The sequence below is a fragment of the Schistocerca cancellata genome, chromosome 8, assembly GCF_023864275.1.
Source record: "Schistocerca cancellata isolate TAMUIC-IGC-003103 chromosome 8, iqSchCanc2.1, whole genome shotgun sequence".
Lineage (NCBI taxonomy): Eukaryota > Metazoa > Arthropoda > Insecta > Orthoptera > Acrididae > Schistocerca > Schistocerca cancellata.
In genome coordinates this window covers 297,807,445-297,825,218 of record NC_064633.1, presented here as the reverse complement: position 1 = coordinate 297,825,218, position 17,774 = coordinate 297,807,445, and the positions used below count along the sequence as shown (strand labels likewise).

Genomic DNA, 17,774 nt, shown 5'->3' with positions numbered 1-17,774 from the left:
TAACGTAAGAATTAGGCTGTACTGATAAATACCTATCGATCCCTAGCTGATGTTAAGCTCTGGCGCGTCTAAGCAAGAGAGTTGTCTTGATTTGTGGTGTTATGTTTTGAAAGTTCCATTTCAGCATATCTAGTTTAATTATACGGCACAATTTCTAGGATTCTATTATAGGTTCACTGCCATACAGCTTTTTGTGAACGAATGACAATAGTTCATTATCTCTGGTAGCCAGATTGTTTTACATGTGTGTTTTTATGCTTGCTAGGCACATTCTAGCGTTCTGATAAACATGAAGCGTAGTTTAACTTTGGTATGGATAGGGGCTGTCATTACTGTGTTCTGATACGAGCACAGTTCCAGACGGTATTGGCGTCGGTCAGACAGTGTGATGCTGCTGCCAGTGGTGAAATGGTCATCACTGTGTGTGGCGGAGGGGGGGAGGGACGCACGTGAGGACGCGAGGGACGTCCAGCAGGTGCCATATGTCACCCTATCGACGCACTACTGTGTCCGCCCCGGGTACTGTCCGCAATGAGGATGATCCGTCTCCTGTGGTCCAGTAGGAGGTTACAAGGCGTGGCAGGCAATGGCAGACTTCCTGGGAGGCCGAGCTCAAGGCCTCTCCGATTTGTCTCCTGAACGGGTTTCGGGCACTTACTATGTCTGACGTTGTCCCTGAGCCAGAAACAGTCTGTCGCCCTGTTTGAAGTGATTAATTCTGTAATCAAACGACGTATCTTCTCATGTACAAATGTATCCAAAACTTGTATTGCAGTTATTTGGTCCGCAGGTATAATTTTGTAAATAAAGATTCAGTGGCTTACCACTTACGATCTCAGTATCCAAGCAAACCAGCTTCATGCTCAACCCTCTGCTAGTGTATCACTGCACATTCTAACTAAACGTAACCCTGAAAAGATTTTGAGCAGTCAATGTAAGGAAAGGTTTCATGTCATCCTGGTACGTTCTGTATCTGTTTGTTTCACATCAGTATTATTACTATGAGGAAGAGCAGAAAATAAACTTTAACAAGGATTTACAGCGTTTCTGGATCCACATCCGTAAAACACATTTTATTTCTTGCATCTTTGAGCAATGTACTAGATAGCCGAAATGTCACAGCAAAATTCAAAAGATCACTGCCCTAAGAGCTGGTATAATGTTACGCCATTATGGAAAATATTATCTTTAGCTTACTGAACAGCTGTCTTGGAGTTTTAGTGACTGAAACAATGTGGATGGCTACAGAAGAACATTTAGTTGTGAAATGGATTGTCACGCGAATCATGCTGTAACTCAATTGAAAAGAGAGGCCAGCAGTGAATTGCTGTTTAGTTTTTGTAACATTGCCACGAGACGTTTGCCTGTGAGTTCGAAATTTTACAGATCTCATCATTTTAAAACACAACGATTGGAAAGTGTGATCATTGACCCACGGGTGAGTATAAGAACAGATGTCACCGGAAACGGAAATACAGAAACACGACTCTGAAACCGCAGTTCCGGACCCAGTCACTAAAATGAAAAGTTGACAAGATTTGATGCTGCGTGGCTTATGCCGCAGTTTTGAATCAAAAATTTTAGATAGTACATTGTTAAAAAATTAGGTATTAGTAATTTTTTCATATATTGGGTAACATTGTTCGCATTTACGAATATGAGGTGCAGCTGACATACATCAGTGACCTCAAATCCTGCAGGCATGGAATACAAGATTGACTGTGGCTTCTCTGCCTTATACAGAACAGCCCAAGAGTATTAAGTCTAAATTATGATACTGACAGAGAATTCTAACTTGTCTGAGACAAAGAAAAAATGGCACGATATTTTATTACAGTGACTATGAGATAGCCAATCAACACTGCGTGTGAATGTGGTATTTTAAAGTGGTGTTTTTTCAAAAGAAGCAAATGCGTTTGGCAACAATTTAATTGTCGTGAACTTTAAACATAGGAATACAGAGGCCTGTAACGTACCTATTCTTGAATCTACCGCTGTTCCGACTTTATGTTGACATTATTAGTTGAAGGAACTTGAAAACATCAACGGAATATGTGGTTCGGGCATTTGGGGGAAGGAAAGCACAGAAGTAACGTTTGGCAACAGGTGTCAACCGATCTAAAAGAAGTTTATCGCCGTAGAAAGAAAAAAATCTCCTCCAAAGGTACTCGTGAAGCAAACGCGTACATAAATTTCACAAAACGGTTTTTGACTTTATAAGTGGAGATTCGTTTAAAGGCACTAAACGTTTCTATGAAACTCGACACTTTTCTTACTATGACGATCCGTGTGTGATGTTTTTCAGATGTACGACATGCAGTGTTACTCTTTTCGAAAGGACAACAACCGATCACTACTCAATAGGTAAAAAGCCGAAATTGCAATTGTGTATCGAGAAAGAATCAAATAACAGTCAAATATAGAACACAAGCAGAAGTGTCAAAGTTCCAAATTCTCTTTTGAAAAACTCACAATCGCTTTCAACTCCAACCGCTTAAAAAAGTCAGTCAATGGATATGATTCGTTCGAAACTAAATACATTAGCAATAACATAGAACACTATGCACATGTACATGCTAGCCGTAGATATTTTAGCGATTTTAAAGACTTATTTAAAATTTGGTAACTTTCATATGCCAAACTGTTTTAGGACTCTGATATGTGGAACTAAAAGATTAAATACATCTCTGATCGTATCACTTTATATGGTACCAGAGAAGGGTTCTGTAGTGTACAGCCGCCCAGGGTGGCCGAGCGGTTCTGGGCGCTTCAGTCTGGAACCGCGCGACCGCTACGGTCGCAGGTTCGAATTCTGCCTCGGGCATGGATGTGTGTGATGTCGTTAGGTTAGTTAGGTTTAAGTAGTTCTAAGTTCTAGGGGACTGATGACCTCAGATGTTAAGTCCCATAGTGCTCAGAGCCATTTGAACCATTTTGTAGTGTACAAAAAAATGCGGGCGTTGAGTGACGTGATGCACAGTTAAGGAATATATAAGACACTAAAACAATTTGCTGATATTACAAAGTTAAAAAATTCTTGCCAAATCCTTTTGAATGTTTGTACAGTTTTCCAAATTCTTCTTGATTACCGTGCCGTGCAGTTACAGAATATAAAAGTCATTATTAAGTCGGCGTTTATTGATATTATAGAGTAAAAAATTCTTCCGGCGTCTTTTTAAAATATTTGAACAGTTTTCTCTCAGGTTTTCCGTTGTCTGACTCGATCAACAGTGGTCGTAGGTGATCAATTAAACAGTTTTCACCTGAAGGTGGGCTCTCAGGGTCTAAAATGCATTGCATATATTAATTACATTTGAACTGTTTTGTGTCTGAAGACGTCATTATTCATACTTCCAGTGTAACTGATGTTCAATAACAATACTTTTATCCTAAACAGCATGTGCCGGTCATGGACTAAATGCTTTTGAACTAAGGGCTCAGTTCCATCAACCAACAGCTTAGCAATATACGTTTTAATAAAGGCGGCCGTCAGTTTGAAAGGGGACCGTGAACGTAATCTGCAATACAATCGACTAGTTTATGTTAATAAAGTATTGAACATGCATGTCTGTCTATCGACTCTCAAAGTACAGTCTTCAAGACCCATGACTGCCTATATATTTGGAGTCCTGCACGTTTGGGTTGGATTGTGGCGCACCTTTCATCAGTGTAGCCGTGAAAAGAACTAAGTACGGTTCTGGCAGTATGGAGCTGAGTATATCGTTTAGGGATCAGATTAGTGTACAAGGATGTAGCCGTGGAAAGAATTAGGCAAGAGTTTGTCAGTATAAAGCTGAGTAAATCGACCAGGAATGAGATATCCAAATTAAGAGGTCTAGAGAAAGGTTAAAAAAATAAAAAAATTAACGTATCTCATGAAAGAAGATTTATTCACGGTGATTAAATCAACAAAGTTGGAGGAGTCCGATCGGACTGTCGTTCATCCTAAGATGGCGGCCCTGTAGGCAGCAGTGTATGGGGCGACGTAGGCAGCAGAGTATGGGGCGGCGTAGGCCACGGGAGCTGCGGCAGCGGTGTAGGCGACGGGGGCGGCGACTGCGTGGGCGGTGTAGGCAACGGGGGCGGCGGCCACGTAGCTGGCCAGCAGGCCGGGGGCCGGCTTGGGTCCGGGGGCGGCCAGGCAGGCAGCCACCACGGCCAGGACGACAATCACCTGCGATTAACAGCACACAATCTTCAGTAATGGGTAGTCGAACTCATTACGTCTTCAATCGGGTAGAAGTATTCAATAAAACGATTATTAATTCGGCTTGGAATCTCATTGACTGGAATAAAATTAGTGATGGGTTCCGCTTTGAACTGATGTGTCTGGAGAAGCCCTGATAGGGGTGGGATACCATACCGCCCGCCTACCAGGAGAGATGGTCTGGGTGTCATCTCTTTTCACGGCAGGAACTCTTTGGCTGGCATCCACGGAACCCTCACAGAAGAACCGTATGTCAAAGATATTAAACGTCGTGCTTTGTTGATCCTTACGGCCAACTATCCCGGGCTTACATTACAGCGAGGTAATGCCCACGCGCACAAGAGGGGAGTCGCTGCAGCTTGTCTTTGTGGATGCCAAACCTTTCCTTGGCCAGAAAGTTCGCCAGATCTCCCTCGAGTCGAGAGATTTAGGAGCATTATGGGCAGGGCCTACCAACCATCTCGGAACTTTGACAATCTAACACCCTGGTGGGACAGAATTTGCAAGGATGCCACTCAGGAGTACATCCAACTACGTATCAATCGATTGCAAGCCGAATACTGCCTGCGTAAGGGCCAGAGTTGCAGAAACGCCTAATAGACTCGATCGGTTTTTTAAGCTCTGTCTCTTGTACAAATTATCAATTTATCCTGGAATCGTAATCATTTGTTTGACTTTACTTGTAAATCACATCTAGATATTTCAGTTCCGTTCGGATAATTAATATATGGTGCATCGTGTCTTTGTCATTCAATGTATTTTTTAGTGACATTATCGAAGACGCCGGTTGAATAAGAGGAGTTACTAAAGAATAACCTAAAGAAATATAAATTTTGTTTAAACGTGAATAATCTCAAAACGATACATTGTGTAACGAAAGAAATTTTAAAAGCAGAAGAAAAGTAGCAGAATCTTAAATGTACGTGTGACAGAAAATTAATAAATTGGAAGCTTTTAATATCAGTAAATTGAGATATTTGCCCTGCGAACAAATTGACGAGCTGTGATTTTCACTAAAAAAAAAAAGTGGATGATTGCAATGGCTATGTGCGTGTATCTGACGTCCATACGGATGATTCGCAACTGAAAATAAAAAAGAGAGAAATACTATGGAATATTCCGAATAATTGCAAACAAGTGTTTTTTTTTTGCCGAATGTATGACGAAAAAGAAAATGAGTGCGTTAAAATTACACACATTCACTTCGTTCGTAATGTTCATAGCTGTGGCCATTATTTGTGGTTCTAAATTATAATAAATTACAGCGCAGCGACCCGCATTTATCCTGATTCCTCTTAAAACCAGTCTACTGTGCATAATTACTTGTGATTAATTCTAGCAACTAACAGCTGCGGCCTAGGCTATCAGTACGTATTATGTAGCCAGTCGGAGAGCAAGTAACCTAAGAATGTACGGTAGAGCCCCTAAAATATTCACATAACAGAGTTCCATAAACAAATTCTCTGTATATCTTTTTCAGGAAATATGAAATAAAACATTGGCCATTAAAATCAATTTTTTGCAGATTTTGATTTACAACGCGTTATTCTACACAATCTCGTAATATCTTATCTACTGCTGAAAATTCAAGAACGTGCTGTAAACGACTCTCTTTCCAAGTTTTCGCATTTGCCCCGACATGTAACTGGCACTCGTAGAAATAGGGAGTAACAGCTTTTCTACCTCTAAAATATGTTAATTACTCGATGAGTTTCGACGCTATATTATTGGCATCTGCTGGGCCCTTTGCAAACGGAATGCACTATCACAGATATCTTGTATATTAACTGGTCTCGTGGATTTATAAATGATGACCAACTGAAAGCCTCCGCTGCCGGCAGGTGTTGTTGATATACCTCGATGTGGACAGTTGAAAATGTGTGCCCCGACCGGGACTCGAACCCTGGATCTCCTGCTTACATGGCAGACGCTCTATCCATCTTTTTTTTTTATCTCAATTTGTTCGCTCTTGTTCATTGCATCTGCTCGGGGCGGACGTCGTAAGACATCCGCTTAAGTTCGTTGTTGATCGATTAACTCAGTGTTTTTATTACAGAGGGCAGCTAACCCTCTGGCCAAACACGATCCATCTGAGCCACCGAGGATACAGACGAATAGCACGACTGCATTGACTTATCCCTTGCACGCTTCCCGCGAAACTCACAATCCCAAATGTCCACAAGTCTACATATGTATTGGAGCTTACAGATATTTGCCCAACCTCTCATTACTCGCGCACACTTTGGCGATTCCCGTAAGAGTTTGGGCAACCTGTGCACATTCGCACAGACGAAGGTCAATGGCTGGTTGGCCTTTAACTATATATATATGATGACAGTAACTGTTCTCGAAAGAAGAAATGCTGTTGATGACCGTGCAGCTTTTCCCTGCAATAAATGATGACTAACTGAAACCCTCAGCTGCCGGCAGGAGTTGTTGATATACCTCGATGTGGACAGTTGAAAATGTGTGCCTCGACTGGGACTCGAACCCGGGATCTCCTGCTGACATGGCAGACGCTCTATCCATCTGAGCCACCGAGGACACAGACGAATAGCGTGACTGCTGGGACATATCCCTTGCACGCTTCCCACGAGGCTCACATTCCCAACTGTCCACAAGTCTACATATGTAATGTACCTATTTTCAACTGTCCACATCGAGGTATATCAAGAACACCTGCCGGCAGCTGAGGGTTTCAGTTAGTCATCGTTTATTCCAGGGAAAAGCTGCACGGTCATCAACAGCATCTGTTCTTTCGAGAAGAGTTACTGTCTTCATATATCATGGATTTATGTTTAGAGCATGTGTGCACTGTAGCTATCCAAAAAAAAACTGCGACAGTTATTGTTAGATGACTGGAGAGCACACATCGTGTAAATAGAAATCCATGATACCAATGAATATACACCGTACCTCTCCCAATGCACCGGTGGTTTGTTGTCACAGTTGAGTTTGCATTGGGGCCTGGGGATTCCACTAACACTTGTCAAATAATTAGTGTATTTTGTAAAATGAACGGCTATTCGGACTCCTAATTTCTAAAAGTTTATGACCAGCCGCCGTATGTCCATTTCGATAAGGGCCATGTACGTAAAAATTATGAGTGGCATATCTCTCGAGTATCTGTTTTCGTCTCGTTTAGGGCCGTGATTACTTACAATAAGCATAGTATGGAACATCCTATATAATTGCGTAGGGTTGTGGCTGAAGAAGGCCATTGTAGCCATGGTCAAATCATCAATTCATCTCTGATACAAATATACAGTATAACACGGCACAACATCCTGAAAACTTCCATGATAAGGTAGATTCATTCAGCTATGTTGTTAGTCCGAGCTTCCGCTCTACTGTGCGGTACAATACCTTCTTCGCTTGTGAAATCAATCACTAGCTGAAAATACTGATTCCACGTACTTGACGATTCACCGAACTTTTCTCCGTATAGTTCTCTCTACAGACAATAAACTGTTAGCGGCTAACACTGCAAGGGATGAGGTATTTGATCAACCGTAAGGTATCATACAGTCATGTCACTTTCGGTGAGTCTGAAAATGTTACTGTGTGCACCTAGACAATATCCGTGCGAGATGCGTCGCAATGACTCTGCACCAGGTAATGTCAGCACTGCGAAAATAGTTGTGCCTTCCCAGGAAGTGTCACCAGGGAAAGGAGCGCAGTGAGTCGCCTGTCCGTCGACAATACTGGGCGAGGAAGTGGCAGCACTCGGTCTCTCAGATGACTTCCGTTTCTGCGCACAGTATCATAATGGACACATCCGTGTGTGGAGGGTCAGAGAATCACGATCATTGAGATGAAGCATTCATCATCGTCAAACGTTCCTAGCACAAGGCGTGGTAGTTGGGGTGCCATTGGGCTAACAACTCGACAACCCCTGTTTCGAATAGCTGGTGATCTGTGTAGCAGCCGTCACGGTGACTGTGCCCTGCACTGAAGCCATCCCTTAAGTTATCTTTCAACAAGATAACGAAAGACAGCATGTGTTCAGTACTGTTCAGACAACAGGAGATTTTTCGATTGTAGCCACGGCTAGCAAATTTTTCAGACCACTAACACAAAGGAAACTCGCTAAACACTATGAGTGATGGGCGCTGACATACGGTTGCACCTGGACGAAATGATATATTAGTACCTGTCATCCAGAACCATTTCAGATACATTTCCAGCCAGACTGGAGACGTCATGCGTATTTAAGTTGGCGGCTCTGTGTACTGAATTTCGCACACACCCAAATTTCGTACAAATTAATTCGTTTACAACTCCTAGAAATTATACCACAATATCTAAAACTTTTTCGTGGAGGTACAGTAGTGTACGTATCTGGATTTGGAATATAATAAGATATTTCAACTTTAAGTGATAAATTATGCACGCTAAACCTTATAATATTACAGGATATACATTTTATTTAGTTTGATTGACAGGTTGGTTGGTTGGTTGGTTGTTTTGGGGAAGGAGACCAGACAGCGAGGTCATCGGTCTCATCGGATTAGGGAAGGATGGGGAAGGAAGTCGGCCGTGCCCTTTGAAAGGAACCATCCCGACATTTGCCTGCAGCGATTTAGGGAAAGCACGGAAAACCTAAATCAGGATGGCCGAACGCGGGATTGAACCGTCGTCCTCCCGAATGCGAGTCCAGTGTCTAACCACTGCGCCTCCTCGCTCGGTTTGATTGACAGGCTGATGATAACACCGTGGAACTACCTTGGACGAGTCACAAAACACCACCGATACTACAGCACGGAAAATAGAAAAATCACTCTCTACATGTGTGATCACAGTGGTTTATCACTCATCTCAAAAACATGATGCAGGAAAATTATATTAACGTGCTTTTGCGTGACATGGATCACGTCAGACAAGGGGACGTAATTTCTGAATAATAACTTACCCCATTCGGTGGGATACTGTATTGAGTTTATGAATTTGTTCCCGGCCGCTATGGTCATGAGGAGTGTAACTGCATCGCTATAAACAACCTGCCATTTGAAGCTGTTAACCTCAGCATCGCGTTTAGGGCAACGAAGGCGGGAGGTGGAGGAAAGTGAGATTACGACCTAGTCTCCAGTAGACAATGACGTCACTAGAGTCGGAGACCGAGTTCACAGTGGTCCGTCTTTCGCCTGAAATGTCATTGGCTGTAGTAGAATTGTCTTCAGTGAAAAACTTTGCTACTAACTGTGCGTCGATGAACAGAGAAACGTGCCTGGAGACTACTCGGACAGCCGGGCGTGCCAACCTGACTGCCACCCGCCATACGGCACAACAACCAGGACATGGTTTGTGGTACTATTTATTTCATAGTCGGACCCCTGCATCCTTACAGCTGATTGGGAGGAGGAAGATAATCTGCGTCTCGTTTTTTTGTCCTTCATACCAATCCACCGCGAGCTTACATTTCAGTAAGATCATGCCCGTCCGCACACCGCTAGCGTTTCAATAACTTTTCTGCGTGCTTGGAAAACCCTACGTTGGTCAGCAAGTTTGCCGGATCTCTCACAAATTGAGAAATTTGGAGCCTTATGGGCAGGGTCCTCTAACCATCTCGGGATTCTGATGATCTAATGCGCAAATTGTACAGATTCTGGCACTTTATGCTTCAAGAGATCCAACTCTATCAATCAGTGCAAGCTGAATAGCTGCCTCCATAACGGACAGACGTGGATCAACACGTTGTTGACTTACAAAGTTTCTAAAGCTGTTCCTCACGAATTGATCGTCCATTTATTTTTAAATTGAACTTTGTAAACGTACATCACATCTACAAATTTCCGCCCCAGTCGGATTATTTCTTCGTAAAGCGGTTTTTTTTGTCTTCTAGTGGACATCTGACTTCTACATCTACATCTACATACATACTCCGCAATCCACCATACGGTGCGTGGCTCAGTTAATACCACAACTAGCATCTTCTCTCCTTGTTCCACTCCCAAACAGAACGACGGAAAAATGACTGCCTATATGCCTCTGTACGAGCCCTGATCTCTCTTATCTTATCTTTGTGGTCTTTCAGTGACATATAAGTAGTCGGCTATAAAATTGTACTGCAGTCAGCTTCAAATCCTGGTTCTCTAAATTTCCTCAGTATCGATTCACGAAAAGAACGCCTCCTTTCCTCCAGAGACTCCCACCTGAGTTCCTGAAGCATTTCCGTAACACTCGCGACATGATCAAACCTATCAGCAACAAATCTAGCAGCCCACCTCTGAATTGATTCTATGTCCTCCCTCAATCCGACCTGATGGGGATCCCAAACGCTCGGGCAGTACTCAAAAATAGGTCGTATTAGTGTTTTATAAGCGGTCTCCTGTACAGATGAACCACATCTACCCAAAATTCTACGAATGAACCGAAGACGACTATCCGCCTTCCCCACAACTGCCATTACATGCTTGTCCCACTCAATATCGCTCTGCAATGTTACGCCCAAATGTTTAATCGACGTGAGTGTGTCAAGCGCTACACAACTAATGGAGTATTCAAACATTACGGGATTCTTTTTCCTATTCATCTGCATTAATTTACATCTATCTATATTTAAAGTTAGCTGCCATTCTTTATGCCAATCACAAATCCTGTCCAAGTCATCTTGTATCCATCTACAGTCACTCAACGACGACACCTTCCCGTACACTACAGCATCATCAGCTAACAGCCGCACACTGCTGTCTACCCTATCCAAAAGATGATTTATGTAGATATAAAACAACTGCGGAACTACCACACTTCCCTGGGGCACCCCAGATGGTACCCTCATCCCCGTTAACACTCTCCAACGAGGGCAACGTACTGGGTTCTATTACTTAAGAAGTCTTCGAGCCACTCACGTATTTGGGAACCAATCCCATATGCTCGTACCTTAGTTAGGAGTCTGCAGTGGGACACCGAGTCAAACGCTTTCCGGAAGTCAAGGAATATGGTATCCGTCTAATACCTTTCATCCATGGTTCGCAAGATATCATGTGAAAAAAGGGTCAGTTGCGTTTCGCAGCAGCCGTGCTTTCTAAAGCCGTCCTGATGCATGGACAGCAACTTCTCTGTCTCAAGGAAACTCATTATATTCGAACTGAGAATATGTTCGAGGATCCTGCAACAAACTGATGTTAAGGATATTGGTCTGTAATTTTGAGGATCCGTCCTTCTACCCTTCTTATATACAGGCGTCACCTGCGCCTTTTTCCAGTCACTCGGGACCTTACGTTGGGCAAGAGATTAGCGATAAATGCAATTTGAGTAAGGAGCCAATGCAGTAGAGTACTTACTTTCTGTAAAATTATTGGAATCCCATCAGAACCTGGCGATTTGTATAAACTGGAACATAGACTAAAAATATTAAACACATCCCCTTTTAACTGAGAAGCCCGTACATTCGAGAGCCCATACCCTGTAGAATACATATCAAACGCGTTTCCCTACCGGCTTCAATTTCAGAGTCCTGAGATACGCGTTGGTAAAAGACACCACGGATACGCTGTTCGTACGACCTCCATGGCAAGCGAACGGCGTCGCCACTCACCTGCTTGTACATGTTGCTGTCTTGTTGGCTACTGGTAACCTGTGGCTACAGACCGTTGTCTTGCGCTTATATACCGCTCGTGTAGGCCCGGCACGCATCCAAGTCACGTCTTGTGACGCTGAATGGCCGAGTCGAAGGCAGCGTGTCTTGGCCAAGTGACGGGGGGCCAATGAAAGAACTCGCCAAAATAGATTCATAGGATTGATTTCTAATATTTCATGTGTGTGACGAACAGTAATGTTAAATAGTTGAGCTAATTATGACAGAGTCAGTTTAGTTAGGGGCATTTTGGACGTTTCTGTGTGTTCGTGTTCATAAAAATATCGACTGAAAAAAATAAGGTGTTTTGAAGTAAACATTGCACAACACAATGCATTACGAACTTACAGACTACTGCTAGCGAGCAAAAATGTTCCCTTCTTGTTGGACATTCAAATCAGATGCCGTATTGTTTTTGTATTGTGTCACACAAACTTGATTCTTAAGTGTTAAAAGGAGTTTGAACGGCTTATCCGGAAAATATAAAATTTAGTTACTTGGCTTCACAGTATTTTAGTAACCACTGTAGCCATTAACATGCAACTTTTACAGGACGTGAAACTGTATGTTCTGTTTCTACTGAACGACAAAGACTCACGATATGTATGTTATTACTCTCTGAAATTTTGAATACTCTATTCGAAGTAGTTTCTGAGATTTAGGGAAAAATGTAACAGAGAATGGAAATTTTCAGCAACTTCTTCTAATGTTTCAAAAGACTGTAACTCACTTAATATATGCTTAATTTTTTATATTTACTCACTCAGAAGAACCCTGTACCATACTGTATATCACCATCTTGATCTTTTTCCAAGTTTTTTCTTCTTTTCTTCTTTCTGAACTTCTTAGTGGCCAACTGTGCTGCATAGTCTGTTTTATCAGTGCGAACCTTCTCCATCCATTCAAGTACTCTGACGCATTTTGCACCAGGATTACTTCCCATACACTGTGGCACTTTCACTCTACCAGTGTTTCCACCATTAAAAGTAATAACACCATCACTAACCCCCTACTTTAGTGTCTTAATTCCAACAAAAACATGCATCCACGTTTTCTGTAATTCAGGATTTGTCTGGTTTCTGTAAACTGGTTTTATGATATCAATGACTGCTGTTGGGATGGAATTTTATGGCTGTATGAACTGTTTGAGTACTGGGCATTGTGGTAATTGCACCATAAATCAGGTCCAGAAGGGCAAAGGTGGTGTACTGGTTTTTCATCAGTTGACAGCCTGTAGAAGAAGATAGCCCTTACCGCCTGCTCCATTTTCAACAAATCCTCAGCATTATTAGTTTTGGCGTCATTCCTTACTTTTTGAGAGATTTACCAATCTATTCGTCACTTTTCACCCGAGAAACCCTAGAACTTCGACATACAACGCGACTTTATACTACGAAACGATACGATACTGTTTTTGACAGTGCTACCAATAGAAACACATTTAATCTTTATAACACAGCAATCCACAGCCTTCTACATAAAAAAAATTACCGATTTTATATCTTGAACTAATGCATGTATATATTGTAATATTTTCCACCGGTGTAGATTATATTAAAAAAAAATACTTCCCATGTGAGTTTATAAGTTATATATGAATCAATTTATTTGGAAAATTGCAAGTTATATAATGAGATAAAAATCCGAAAATGTGAAAAAACTATTTACCGTTCTTACTCCCCTTGACTTACCCAAGCTTACCTTTTCCGAATCAATATTATGATAGTGGTTACACTACTGTGAAACGTCAAAATATATTAAATAGTTATAGCTGGAAAGAGACTTTGCCATAATTATTTTAGTGTTGAACATACGGTTGCTAAGTTCTATATTTATTTCATGTCTTACAGCATAATAATAATGGCGAAGCTACATCACTATACACAAAAAAATCTACTTGCATTCGCTTCCCACGCCCGGGTTCCCGGGTTCGATTCCCGGTGGGGTCAGGGATTTTCTCTACCTCGTGATGGCTGGGTGTTGTGTGCTGTCCTTAGGTTAGTTAGGTTTAAGTCGTTCTAAGTTCTAGGGGACTGATGACCATAGATGTTAAGTCCCATAGTGCTCAGAGCCATTTGAACCATTTTTTCTACTTGCATGAATTCGACGAAACAAACCCATGACAGGTTCATTGTTCAGTTGTAGTGACATTTTCTAACTAGAAACTGTTAAAAGTGCTTACTAAACTATCGCGTCAAGTATTCCGTTAGGAGAAGGAGATTAGTGTTTAACGTCCCGTCGACAACGACGTCACTAGAGACAGATCACAAGCTCGGATTAGGAAAGGATGGAGAAGGAAAGCGACCGTGCCCTTTCAAAAGAAGAATCCCGCCATTTGCCTTAAGCGATTTAGAAAAATCGCGGAAAACGTAAATCGGGATGACCTTACGCGGGTGAGAGCGGCAGTCCTTCCGAACGCGACTCCATTGTGCTCACCATTGCGCTACCCTGCTCGGTAAAATATTACATACTATAGAACATACCTCACATCTTCGCCTTAATTAATTACTTTTGAATTCATGCGGCAGTGACAGAGAATCGTCCAATACCTAAAATATGCGGCAGATGTATTGGAACAAAGGGAAACAAGGAATTAAGAAATACGTAGAAGGTAATAAGTTTTATGAACAATGGCCCTCACTAATAATTACTCTGCTTCATCAGTATACAGGGGAAGGTGTATGAAATATAAGAGTGAAAAACGTTTGAAACTTTGTCCTCAGTTTTCTGATGCAAAACTCTGTGACAATGGATGTAAAAGCTGTTTCGATAATGCCTTTAAAGTACTAGCAGAAGTTCTTACACAAAGCTTAGAAAGGAAAAAGAAAAAAGTGTACCATGATGAGTGAAGGCGAGTCCGCGCCTCTGGTAGCACCGGCTGTACTATCGAACAGTTTGTTTTGAAAACCAGCGAAATAACAAAGGAACACGTGTCTAATTAGGAGATGTCGAAATTTTTTATATGGTAAACAGACATATCTTTTAATCTTAGTAAAGAAAGGAGTCTGATCCAGTACAGAGTTTTGTACAGGTGAGTTTCAATGTTTTTCATAAATATGTGCGTATTATATCTTACATATGGAGAAGTTTTGAGAAAACATAGTGATTCACTGACTAATAGAAAAATGAGAAGATACCGCAAGTCGCCAACTGCTTTCAACATCCAACACACGCCGTAACAAGAAAAGGAATTATTTGAAAGAGTCTCTCTGAATATGCCTATCGCGGCGATTAGAAAATTTTTGTAAGCAGATGACCTGCTGCCTGGTGAAGCGCAACTTTTATTTCATTATACATTCGTGACCAGTATTAATTATATCGAGAATACAACATAAAGTTATTTGTAATGAAACAGAGGTAATATTGGTTAGAAACGAAATTGACCACTTTAATAGTTCCCAAAACGAAATAAACCGTTCTTTAGGTCTGAAGTTAACAGTGTCAATATTTATAGGTAACAATGAAACTATAAAACAAGTAAATGATTCAACATCTGTATGCGAGACATTGAAAAAAGTCCTGTAGTAATCCGAGAACTCTGTAAGGTGTGCCGAGATCATTAATTTCCTCCAGCTTCAAACCCACAAATACAATGCTATATGGCTCATCCTCCGACTGAACATCATGCCTAAGCTGAATCTTGTAGACATCACTTTCTGCTATTTGTCATCCAATATTTGATAAAGGCATCTTTCAGGCACTCCCATAAATAATAGTATTATTTCCTGCTCCTGCATGTTGTCTACTTTCACCTCCCTTTGACAATGACATCGGTTATCCCTATCGCTTTTAATATAGCTAAACTACTTCTCCGGTCAGTCTACAATAAATTCGTTCCGATAACGTCTCGCATAGCTCCTCTGGTTTCCCTTACAACGCGTAAGTGAAATAGCGTTGAAGAGTACAGTCGTCTGAGCATCGCCATTAACATGTAAAATTAGAATCGAAGTTTCAGGAAAAGGTACTATTAAACCGAAACGAATCACTACAAGACTAGTCTGAAAACAGTATGTATTTAACAAAACAAAAGCAAATGTCACTTGTTCTGGCAGTATAGCTATCAGGATAGTTCTCTAGTGTAAACTGAAGGTCACAATAAAGACATTCACATTAAACAGTTAAATATAATACTGAAACCCCATGAAGAAATGTAATGCAGAAATATTGTGTGAAAGCGATTTAATTTTGCTGCCGTTTATTGAAAAATAATTGCTTATCTAGCGTAAAAGTGAAATCAGTTAAATGAATAAACCAATATTTTATTAAAATTCTGTACCCTGTAATGACGATGAGTCGTTGATTCCAATTTCACAAAAACTACAAAACGACTAAGGACACATAAATTAGTTTGGAATATTATGTGGGCCTTTGTTCCAACGCACACATAATATTCCAAACTAAATTATCTGTCCTAAATCGCTTTGTAATTTTTGTGAAATTGGTATCAACGACTGATCGTCATTACAGTGTACCATCTTAGCACCAAATTTCAATCAACAAAGAACGTCGACATATTGCACTCAGATGCTTGTTTCCAAAGTTGCTGGATGCCAGTGAGATGGAGTACCACATACAAACGAAACAGAGTTAGTGCTGACATAAACGTGTCTGGTCGCACAGAAGTATCCAATAATAGTTGTTTAAATGCAGCATTTAATAATATTTGTATAAACGCAGCACTCGCTATACTCAAACAATCATGGGTTCAAATAGAACTGGAGGTGTAATCGGTAACTCCCATAACAAATTTTACATTAATTGTTGCATTCACGATGACGAGCAAAACGAAGTAATCAAAATAAATTACGAACATTAACAGCTGGCAGTCAGTTTACTGGTGGGTCAAACTTACATGCAGATTTCATGACGTTTCGTACTTTTGCTACCTCGTTTTAAAAAAGGTAAGGTGGAAGATCACAATAACATTGATGAAATTGGTGTTTCTAGCATCTTCCACTGGACGCTTTAATTTACGATTTCCCCCAGAGCAGTTGTTCCTGATCTTTTTGAGACCATTACCACAGAAGCACAATGACACCAACTACCCTCAAAGAGCCGCCTTCCATGCCCCTTCCCCCCCCCCCCACGAAACCGCCCTCGCCCTACTACCAACGTCATCTACATTAATGGCTATGTAATCTTTAGAAAGGTAAAGAAATTTTGATGCAATTTTTACCAATTCAACCGGTCATTTTACTTTTTTGTTACCGTCATCTTGGGAGATTTAGGTTTACAACTGTGTCGCTTACCTTTAAATTTACGTCTGTATAGTGTCACAGTTTTGTTGGTCCTGAATACGAATGTGGTGTCATTTCGTGACTACGAGCAGCGATTATCTTCTTCAATGCATATGAACTATTTTTTTTACATTCTGCACGATCTGAAGATGAGTGTAAGAAAGCAACTCGAACTAGTTACCGTACTTCAATTGTATGAAGAAAATTGCTGTTCATTTAGTGAACATTTTTAATATTAAAAACCAGGCACTAAATAATAATAATAATAATAGTAGTAGTTAGGAACCAAAAAAAGTAACCTACGAATCCCCTACTTAGCCATCGCGGGCGATCTCACAGTAATGGAAGATTCTTGCGAGATGGCTATAAAACTGATCGAAACTCTAAAAGAATGCGCAATGAAAGTCAGCCTGCAGATATCATTTGAAAAAACAGTGTTTACAGCAAGAAAGGAAATTTTCAAATTACAAATCAAATATAGAGAAATTATCACACTATTATATTTTAAATATCTAGGAGAAATTATCTCTGAAAAGTATGCACAACGAAAGGAATACAAAACGCTCGTAAAGGTTTAGAGATAGTGCAAAATCTCTATAATAAAAAATGCTTACATTAAAATACCAATATTAGACATTACAAAATACTTATTAAACAATCAATGTTATATGCCAGCGGAACTTTGGCACTGATACAGAGAATCTAAAGAAAGAAGAAAGAAAAATAATTAGGAAAATTTTGGGACCAAGATGGA

The 17,774-nt window shown here is 40.9% G+C and overlaps 1 protein-coding gene across 1 annotated transcript; it reads right to left on the bottom strand.

Moving 5' to 3' along the window:
• Positions 1–3,869: 3,869 nt before the first annotated feature.
• On the bottom strand, positions 3,870–11,773 carry LOC126094643 (cuticle protein 19.8-like). The gene is made up of 2 exons (XM_049909138.1): positions 11,745–11,773; positions 3,870–4,174 (listed from the first exon to the last, which is right to left on the bottom strand). The coding sequence occupies exons 1-2, from the start codon at positions 11,754–11,756 to the stop codon at positions 3,941–3,943; spliced, it is 246 nt and encodes an 81-aa protein (XP_049765095.1). The 5' UTR covers positions 11,757–11,773; the 3' UTR covers positions 3,870–3,940.
• Between the last annotated feature and the right edge of the window lie 6,001 nt (positions 11,774–17,774).